The sequence below is a fragment of the Musa acuminata genome, chromosome BXJ2-8 (assembly GCF_036884655.1).
Source record: "Musa acuminata AAA Group cultivar baxijiao chromosome BXJ2-8, Cavendish_Baxijiao_AAA, whole genome shotgun sequence".
Lineage (NCBI taxonomy): Eukaryota > Viridiplantae > Streptophyta > Magnoliopsida > Zingiberales > Musaceae > Musa > Musa acuminata.
The window spans coordinates 48,798,400-48,808,998 of NC_088345.1; the positions used below are offsets into that span (position 1 = coordinate 48,798,400).

Below are 10,599 nucleotides of genomic sequence, written 5' to 3' on the forward strand. Positions count from 1 at the left end.
ACACACACACACACACACACACTCTCTCTCTCTCTCTATATATACACACATCCCAGAGAGAGCTAGCTGGCTTTAAAGTCGTTTCCAAGGTAACTTTTCTCTGGTCGGCAATAACTCCGTGCCTTAGATTCATCCCTCCGGTGCAGTCATCCTACCGCTGCATGGACCGTAAGACACGCACGTAGTTAGTCAACGATTGCGTTGAACGTCGTTGCACTCACACCGTGATGCTACCACTGCGGTTTGGTGATGTCGAAGAAGCATTCATCACGCACTTGGCCGTGGTCGTGGTAGACCATGGGATGGGACGGGAGTTTGTCTGGACAGGTGTGAATGAAGATACTGCACCTAGCTGTGTTGATCAAGAAACAACGACTTCAACGCGGGTCAATGATTCTACTGATAACAAAACCATTCGTCACGCACCAGAGGAGAAATATTTCAGACCTTTTAGACGGACGGTACCGGTGAAATGATTCCGGTTTCACACCATGAGAGACGTCGGAAGTCGGGGACGGATGGTCCAAACCATGATGGTGTTATTGGGAGGAGTAATCACGAAGTTAGCGTCATTGGAAGTCAAAATTCATCGTATAAGTTTGGTCAAGATATACACGGTGGTGCCCTGAGAAGATCATGAAGACTACGTTTGCCTACTTTTCAATGACAATTGAGTTCCAGAATCCAAAACCACGGATATACAAGCCTAATATTTAGCTACTACCCTTAAGCAGCAGTTCACAGGCTTGGCTTGCCATCATCAGATCCTATGGAAATAAGTTATAAGTAAAACAATGCTGAATTCATTGACAAGGGAATAATTATCCTGTCTGGATAGAGGTTAAACAACCAAAAGCTAGTTTTGCATCACAACAAAAGCAATTTGATACCTTATGTATTCAAGTACATAGATCCACCTCGGACTTCCTCCTTCGTTGCACATCCCTGAAAACAACATTGACCACATCCAAGGCTCGATGTGTCGATGAAAAAACACATTTCTTCCAAAAACTCTCGACGGGGACTCCCTTGCGATCTCAATCTCGATCATCATCAAACGGGTCCACTCCGAAGATGATCATCATGACGGGGCCAAAAATAAGGAACTTAGGATCGATACAAAACTAAACCGTAGTGACAAGCATAAGTAAACGAACGAGTAGATTAAAGAAAAAATGCATGCACCAGCCAGGAATCAAACTTAAGATCAACACTGAATCAAACAATAGTGACAAGCATAAGTTGAGTTCGCAATTGATGATGTCACGAATACCATCAATTGAATTGGTGAGTCGGTCTGGTTAGTGTAGGTCTATCATCGTGTCTCCTCCATGCTGACACGAGGGATGCTTTGGCTTGAGAGTGAAGAGGTTAGGTAGAGGGATTGAGATCTTCTTGACTAACATGGTTCTTTCTTGGTCGTTGAGTTGCCTTCCGGTAGCGGGATCATGTCCTGGGCACCAGTGGTCCTGTACGATAGGTTAGCATCATGGGATTCTCGACTCGACCCTTTCAATGTTTAAGTTAATACAAGAGAGAGAGAGAGAGAGAGAGGGGGGGGGGGGCATAAGTTGTATAATGGAGTGAGTGTCGAGCCCCCCTTTAGCATAAGCTTGCGGGTGAATTTTATACCTCTCATTAAAAGTTAGTCGTACATGGGTCGTTAATGATTACCGATATCCTAAACAATCAAATCTTCCACTTAGATGGCATGGGCCGACTGTTCTAATTCCACATCGTGCGAGGCTATTTTGCTTATTTTGGATGTTGTTTCGTATGGTTCTGAGTGGCGTGATTACTATTGTTTTTAAGTTTGTTGTGTCATTTTGAGATGCGATCGATTGCGTTGCTCTTAAATGCTTATGTTATGTTGATTCGAAGATATCACATTGGTTCCGAGGTTGCTGGTCATGTCCCATATCACTAATATCTCATATCACTAATAAAAATATAAAAATTTGAAAGAATATATATGGGTCTATACGGTGACAAGGCATGGACCACTAGTGCATCATCAATTTAATTATTAAAATATTATTAAAATAAATAATATTTTAAATTCTTAACTCGATTTGTATAGAGGGTAATGAGCCTCCCCATAAACCCACTCTTGGGGGCATGGGTGTCACATTCTTCGAAATGTTATGGTAGATTATATAAACTTATTTAATTATATAAGATATACTATAAATATAATTAATTAAATAATATATCTTATCTAATTAAATAATATTATACATTTTTGGCATCCTCAGCCTTTGGTCTCTCTATAATTGCTTAGGAGCTTAAAATGCGTAACTTATAAACGTTATTATATGCTATTACCTGAGTTGGGCAAATCTGACGATTGCTAGCAAATTAACCATAAAAGACTTTCATATTTTATGTATTGTAGGCCCATTCCGCGTCATAAACTTCGACGACAAAAAGACAGTTTGTTTCTTTCTTTACTTTTACTACTCTTTTTTGTTAACATGGTTTTTGCACACAAAATGTTACGCAATCTATGAGCTGCATTCCTTAGGTCCGCCTTTTCCGTTTCTGCATAGCTGTGGATTCAGAAGCTGCTACATTGTCTTCCTCTTCCACAGAACCGACCTTTCCATACGCTTCTCCCATCTTTTTTCTGCATTCTTTGCTCGCTTTGTCATGGACGACCACTGCAAAGTTATCCAAAGAAAGAATGCTAGCGATATCAAGGATAACTCTACATACAAATGGTTGCTCAAGTAGTGTACTGTGCAATTTCATTTTTCTATTACGCTAGCAATGGTTCATCTGCAGCTAGCTCTCAACAGCCACCAACAAAAGAAAAAGAAAGTGATCATATAGCCAATAAAACTGTCGTCGAATGACCATTCAGGTGCATGGATGCATGAAAATTATAAGTTTGCATTCACTATTTACTTTTTAGCAACTCTTACGCATGGAATATCAAGTCAAAGTTTGACCAAATTATTCTGTGGAACATAATGGTTACCCATAAAGAAATTTGTTACTAGGGTAGATTTCTGTGCGTCAAACTTAAAAAATGCAAGACTGTTTAATAAAAAAATATTGATAAGCTAGCATATGCCATCTGATATACTTAAATAGGGCTATATCAATCATCATGATTTGATCTAATGGATAATTAATTCATTAATTTCATTAAATTTGATCCAATGACCTGAAATATTTAAACCTATAAGTCAATCTAGATCTTATCCTATTTTGATGTGCGACTAAACCGGGGTGTTACACATCCAAATATATTTTTCTCACTAAGAAAACATATAAAAACAAGTACCTGGTTGACCAGCAAACATTGTCACTGTTCCTAAGCTTATGCTGAAATATGGCCTACAATTGTTTCCATAATAACATTGAAGAAAGAGTGATGCGACATATGCAGACAGACCTGGTCTCGGATAATCTTTTCCAATTATGCAGTTTGCTTTCTTTTGGATGCTAAGTGGAGCTGTCCAAGGTTCATAGATGTACTCATTCGGCATATCTGTGACAAACCAGGTGGCCTTAGCATAATGGTAATTATCATCATAAAAATTAATTTGGTGTCGAAACAAAAATAAGTACCTTTTAGTACCGGGAGAAAGTGTCGAATATATTTCCCATCAGGATCGTACTTCCGTCCAAAAGATATTGGAGAATAGATGCGGTGATACTGACAATAAGCAAGATAGCAAAATAATCAGGAAGATTTCCAAAATGAAACTGTTTATGGCAGATAAGGTGGAATCATTCAGTTTTCATGAGCTTTAAGGATGGTATGCTGCCTACCTGGTAAAAAAAGGCTGAACAAGAAAGCCATAACCAATTACCATTATTAATGGCCCAATCAGAATCGATCAGTAATCTCTCAAAGACATCACGCCCTTTTTCCCAGTGGATAAACTGCATGTCGGTCAAATATTTCATCATCAAACAAAAAGAGGAAAATCCTAAGAAGCTATCCCAACACTCTAATTATGCACAAAAACTATAACTACTGCCTATCGACAAGATACAGGAGTAAAATAAATTGGGTATTCTATCCTGGTAGTTTTCAGAAAGCAGCCTCCCATATATTACCATTCATTTATATCATACTGTTCAAAGATTGAATCCAACGAAGTTTTTCCAAGGTTGACTTCATAACAGAAATTTGGCAGAAGCAATAACTTTATGTAAAGCTTTAAAATTCTTTCTGATCTGTGTTACAAAACCAGGGAGGGATTTGATTGGATCTTCACCTACCTTTCCCTTTAAAAAAAAAGAACCTTAAAGAGATTCTGTTATTTATCTTTTTTCTTCCATCAACAAAATACAATAAGCAACGCTAAAACTATAAGCTACAACATCCAATGTTTCAATCATCATTTTTCAGTAAGGAAAGAGAAGATCCCAAGTTCAAATGTTAATTTCAAGATAATGACGAGCAACAAACTTAATAATTAACTAAGTAATTTAAAATTTACACTCATACCAGATCACCACGTGTCAGGAAGCATGCAACTGAATGCCGTGCCAGATGGTGCATCCATCCCCATTTCTTAAGCTATTAGAAGATGCAAAAGCTTCAGAATTTCTGTTATACGGAAGTAAATATATAGCTTGGTTAAACATATTGCAAATTTTGCCTCATCAAAGGGTTGATCAAACCTGTATCATAATGGCATCGATCCAGGGATATCCTGTCCGACCTTCTCTCCAAGCTACAAGTAATTTGTCATCGTCCTTCCAAGGAATCTGGAATTTCAGAATGTCTTCAGTTAAAAAAAAAAGAATTGAGTAGCCTTAAAATTCCTGAGTAGGTTGCAATAAAAATAAAGATCTGGAAATCAAATCATATGAAACAACATTATATTAGAGAGGACATGCAGCAAAAAAAGCCTTCATAACATTGCCTTTAATTAGAGTGGGCAGTAGAATGCATGACTTTATTAATGACAAACTTTGATGGCACAAAGGTCATTAAAAGCAGAATTTCTCTTTGGGAACTGATTATGACTTAGGGAATGATGATTATGTTTCTTTGGAGAATTACCTTTAACAACATATGAAATGCTGACAAGTTTTTGACAAAAATTACCTTTAGACAGAATATAGTATCCATAATGATTAATAATTTTTCCTTTGTTTCCCTTTCCATATAAATAGTTATCCTTAGCAGTAGCACAAACAAATTTAACGAGAACAAAAGTACCAGATTTCAAAAGAAGATAAAACCGCAAGACCAACAAATGGGCATCAAGGCCTCTAACCGACAAGACAGACAGCAGAAAGCATTCACATTTGCAACTAGAGCCAGTTCAGGAGTAATTTAGATTTTCATGAATAGAGTAGCAATTCATAGTTTTATCCATACCATAAGGTATCGAAGTCTCTATTGAATATCAAATACAAAATGATATACTAAAATGCCTGAAGTTTTCACTAACTTGCTTGCATATCTTGTTTCCTCTCATCTGATCAAAATTAGGAGTTCCAAAAGCCACCGTGTAGAAGAATTCACGCCATAATAACTATCATAAATTTGATGGACAAATGATTAGCTAATTTTCACTTAGTAAAGTTGAAAATAAGGGGCTTGTTAAAAGCTAACCTGGCCAACAAGTGAAACTGGAGGGGATGTGTGTTTACCAACAGTCAGGTAGACATTGTGAAGGCAATGATAAAAGTACCTTGAAGAAAGACAACCAAACTGCACCATTTCAACAATTAAAACAATCGCACTGTTGTGACTTCAATATGTCTAAACTACCTCATTTATTATTTATCAACTTACTTTCAGATATGGTGACAAGACAGTGGTTGCTGGTTTCCAAAATGCCGAGGGATCACCCTTTGGTTTCTCAAAATTTGCTACCCACTCCTACAAAATTCACAGGATTAGAAAGATAAGAAACTTCTACCAAAAGAAGAAAGATAAGCAACTGCTCTTATATAGACTTCGAAGAATTTATATCATTTTCTCACATTCTTTAGAAACCCTAGATAGTGTCATATCTAGATACCCCAAAGAGAAACCCAAGAGCACAAAAAGTATTCCTCACATCTTACTCTCTCCTCTCACCAAAACCTTGAGACTTAAAGGTGTATTTATAGGAACATACCCTAATTCACTAAGGAGTTTTGATTTAATTAGGATACTATCAACTAATTTGAGTACAGTTAGGACTCATAAAATACTTACCAATCCTAACAATATCTATTTTGGTGAGTATTTTTTTACTTTGTGTCTCATGTTGAAATTTAATCATTGGCTTGAAGAATTTACCATAGCTATACAAACTGAATCAGTTTATAGTCCAACATTTGATTTCAATAAGCAGCCAATACATCCTATGTAGCTGGAACCGAATCAATGGTGCTACTTGATTCCAGAGAGGCCTCCATCTCACTATCTTACCACCAACAAGATTTTTTCCCTTACAAACATTTGTATATTGAAAATCATGAATATCACCCTTTGTTTTCTTGACTGCGAATGAAGCTCGCTACCATAGGTACTTACCATCCCCTACATGTACAACTTGTTTTCAACCCTTTGAGGTCTTTAATATACTTCCTCTAGACGTACAATCCTTGATGTAATCTTCCTTTCATTAGGACTCAACTTGTCATTCAGTGAATCAAAACAATCCTTCTGAAAGAAAACATGAGTAACATAAGCAAAATCTAAAAACCAATTTTTCTAGAAAGATGGATCATTACCATTGGGTATTGTGGGAACATCTCCATCACCATCCATCATAAGAGAGCACTTATCGATCTCTTCTTCCTATTTTATTTTTTTAGGAACAATTCTGCTTCATATGTTTGTACTCTTTGTATTTACAACACTAAATATTATCCAAAGAGTTGACTTTTGATCTCAACCTACCATATTGAGTTTTACCCATCTGAAAATCCTCCTCATCAATCTCTACCATGAGAAACTAATGTCTCACCATCCATATTCCTAGATTTATCATTTTTCTTAGTAGCATGAGACACTAAGGCTTCTTCAACTTGTTCTAGAGTTATTGTATCCTTCTTACACAGTATTATCTCTACAAAGTTATTATAGGAGTCGACGAGTGATACAAGAAACAACAACTTATCTTTTTCATCAATCTTCACATTAACTTTTTTCAGTTGATCCAATATTCCTTTTAATATATTTAGATGCTCTACCAAGACTCTGTCTTCCTCCATCCTTAGCTTATATAACTTTCGCTTCAGATACAACTTGTTAGTTAAGTATTTTTGCCAGATAAACCTTTACTAATTTATCCTATATTATCAGTGATGCAAAGATGAATAGTACTCATGCACTTTGCCTCAAACTCCTCCCAATCTTTGTCGCTCATCTTTTTTTATTTTTATGCTCGTCCCCTCAATGTTCTTATTAGACTTTACTGAACAAGAAGATCATTCACCCTCCATTGCCATAGAGTGAAAATATATTTTCCATTAAGTTTCTCCACGGTAAAGCCAATAGAAATAACCGATGACATCCTTGTTGAATCTCTGATCACTGGATCTTTTGGGCTCTATAACTACTTTGTTGGGGAGGGAGAAGAGAAAAACAAAAACCAAAAAGAGAAATCCACCATAGATCAATGATCAAATAATGTATCAGAAAATCAACGTGACTAATATGGCTCAACAAATCTTGCCACCATCCACGGAGAAAACCAAATTCCTCAATATATACAAGATCAATTATAAGACCTTAATTTTTCCTACTGAAGCACATATTTCCTTGTTGACCCTCCCATATAAATATCAAAGAATTTACATTATTTTTTCACTATCTCTAGAAACCTTAGAGTGTACCCTCTATAGATACCCTAGAGAGAAATCCAGGTGCATCAAAAGTATTTCTCATTTCTTTCTGTCCCTCCCCCCACCCCCCTCTCCTCACCAAAGTCTCGAGACTCAATGCGTATTTATAAGAACAAACCCTAATTTACTAAGAAGTTTTAATTTAATTAAAAATTTATCAATTAATTTGAATATGATTAGGATTTCTAAAAATACTTACCAATTGTAACAGAACTATTGTATGAATATAAGTTAAAAAGGATACAACACCTTATCTTTAAGAACTTCCTTCAGTCTTCGAAGAGCTTCTGATTCACCACCTCCAAAAGGTGAAAATTCTTCCTACAAAAGCAACCCACAACATAAGCCCACGTTTCTATATTAATCAACCAATAATGCTGGAAGCTGAAGACCTGTTCTATATCTTTGTAGCCAAGTTCTTCAATTGTTGGAATATTTAGCAATTCAACATTCCCAACATTTCCAACAGGAGGAAGTTCAGAGTATGTTTTGGCAAGAGGGTCTGGGGGTTTTCCAGCAAGTGCCACGAATGACTGATAGGTCAAAGGTGGTCTTCCTCCATTCTTTATAGCATGAGATACATGATAGAAAATAGTAGCGAAATGAGTTAGCAGCACAAATACGAGTAGATGCACAGATTTAAACCATCTCACACCACAAGAAAAAGAACAGAAAAGAAAATCATGATGCACAAGGATGCTATTCACTATTAATTTATCAGAAGTTATCAGTACTACCTTCTTAATAACCTCCGCAGGGTCGAATAAAGTATGGCTCACGGGAGAGAACACTTCAATTCCATGTTGACTGGCAAAATCCTTCAGGAGTAGAGGAAATTTTTTTTTCAGGAGTCAAGGGCGAGCTATGCTTTTGTTATTATTAGCCAAGTTAAAAGAGGTTGAGCTTCAAGAAGTTAAGGTAGGGAATCTGTTCTCAGTTCTAGAATAGTTTTATGATAAAAATAGAGAAACAAGAAATAAGAAAGGTGGAAGTTAAAACCATTCACCGTGACTTGTCTGTCCCGAGCTTGACCATATGGTTCCGTGTCGAATTCATAGCAGAGCTTCTGAATATTCCACTACAACAAACAGCAAAGCAATCAAAACAGAACAAATACAAACTAGAGTACAAATTTCAACTCTACCTCCATATATTGAAACTACTTATCCTAAAACACTACAATAGCATTTCCAACTAGATTTCTAGAGCACGAAAAAGAAAAAGAAGAGACCAAAACTGATAGGGGTAAAAACAGATTTGACGTAACACACCGGGTTTAACGTAACACGCCACGACGTCAGCCACCCCTGGACGGCACACTGCCCCAAGGGGCGAGCATTAACACCAACATAATGTGCACCCTCACTCACCGTACCCAGACGACCTCATCGTCTGACCCCCCACGACCGGCCGAGGCAGGAGAAGGTGTCGACCGAAGCTCGCCATACCCTGCGGCAGCTCGGCCCTCCACGCAACGCCCACGACGACGACAGACGCCATCAAAGGTACGGCCCGCTCCGGCAAGATGGCACATCAGGTAACATCAAACTCACTCAGACACAAAACACTCAGAGGCTCTTCTTCTGCCTCATCCACAATCCCCTCCACATCGCTAACTTGATCGTCGGAGGGGTCGGGCCGAGCTTCCGACCCGACCAGTGTGCGTACGAGACAAGGTTACCTCTTCCCCGACGCTACGGCAGAGCTCTCCTCCTGACGGGACATCCAGACCAGACCACCGAGGTCGGCCACCAGGAGGACCCGAGGCACCCCACGCAAGATCCCCGCCATTCGGACCCCTGAACGAGCGGCGTCGGCCCCGAGGCCACGGCTAAAAAAGTTATTTACCATAACAAAAACCAATGGGGAACTTCATAACAAAACCTCAAATAAGGAAAAGGAATGCAGATACCACGCTAAGAACAACAACACAAAATCACCAAATTCGCAAAAGAAATCACTTACCTTCTAAAGATAATTACGCCAAAAGGCCAAAAAGATGAAGTAAAAGAACAAGGGAAACACCCCTAATACATATCTCAGGAAAACAGAAGAGAGAGAGAGAGAGAGAGAGAGAGAGAGCGATGTCACCGAGGCTCACTCACGTCCTTGAGGATCTGGCAGATTACCGAGGCTGGTTCAGGGTGCCCCTTGAGGACAAGGAGGCGGGAGCCAAGGTTGCGGAGGCTGGAGTCAAGATCGAGGAGGCAATCGAGGAGAAAGCGGATGCGGTTGAGGCCAGCGCGGGCAGAACCAAGGGAGAAGGCAGAGGGGTCTGGATGAAGGTAACGGGGATCGAGGACGAACACTGGGAAGATGTGGCTGGATCCCCTGCAAGCGTAGTCCAGCGCGGGGTTGTCGTGGATCCGCAGCCCCTTCCGGAACCAAACCACGGCGTTCGACTCCATGTGATGCGACGTCACCAACAACCAAAGAAAGAGGACGATGGACATCGCAGTTATGATGAGGCTTCGGCTCTGCCGCTCCTGGAAGCACCGGTAGCGTAGAAGTGGTTTGATGCACATCGGACGGATAGCATTTGAAAGGTCGGGCAACGATGGCGAGCGGTTACGCTGCTACCACGTTGCCCACTGTCTGGTACTTCTCGTGCTGACCATCACCGGTAGCTCTCAGAGACGACTGCTTGGGTATATTGATTGTGGAGATGTATATTTGTCATTGCATCATATGGTTGGATTTACTTTGTCCGAAACCCAAAAACCATAGTGTCACTAAATATATGGTTCATTGGAGATGAAAGGGTTGTGTTTTCTATTAATATAGTTA

General features: G+C 39.0%; 1 protein-coding gene across 3 annotated transcripts; it reads right to left on the reverse strand.

Moving 5' to 3' along the window:
• Positions 1-2,358: 2,358 nt before the first annotated feature.
• Positions 2,359-10,434, reverse strand: LOC135619913 ((6-4)DNA photolyase-like). Of its 3 annotated transcripts, none has more exons than XM_065122382.1 (14): positions 9,918-10,433; positions 8,819-8,890; positions 8,550-8,630; positions 8,205-8,375; positions 8,062-8,133; positions 5,768-5,854; positions 5,585-5,683; positions 5,421-5,504; positions 4,642-4,728; positions 4,466-4,537; positions 3,781-3,894; positions 3,577-3,664; positions 3,397-3,496; positions 2,359-2,660 (listed from the first exon to the last, which is right to left on the reverse strand). In XM_065122382.1, the coding sequence occupies exons 1-14, from the start codon at positions 10,335-10,337 to the stop codon at positions 2,648-2,650; spliced, it is 1,560 nt and encodes a 519-aa protein (XP_064978454.1). In that variant the 5' UTR covers positions 10,338-10,433; the 3' UTR covers positions 2,359-2,647. The 3 variants fall into 3 exon arrangements, with proteins under 3 accessions (XP_064978454.1, XP_064978452.1, XP_064978453.1); XM_065122380.1 differs by having other exon boundaries at positions 3,401-3,496; positions 9,918-10,432; XM_065122381.1 differs by lacking the exon at positions 5,421-5,504 and having other exon boundaries at positions 3,401-3,496; positions 9,918-10,434.
• Between the last annotated feature and the right edge of the window lie 165 nt (positions 10,435-10,599).

Excerpts from the sequence above, each read along its gene's own strand:
- LOC135619913 (XM_065122380.1), bottom strand. The coding sequence starts at position 10,337 with ATGTGCATCAAACCACTTCTACGCTACCGGTGCTTCCAGGAGCGGCAG. Across the intron at positions 5,684-5,767 it reads TCTTGTCACCATATCTGAAA|TTTGGTTGTCTTTCTTCAAG; the intron begins GTAAGTTGATAA and ends GAAATGGTGCAG. Across the intron at positions 3,895-4,465 it reads TCCTGACACGTGGTGATCTG|TTTATCCACTGGGAAAAAGG; the intron begins GTATGAGTGTAA and ends ACCGACATGCAG.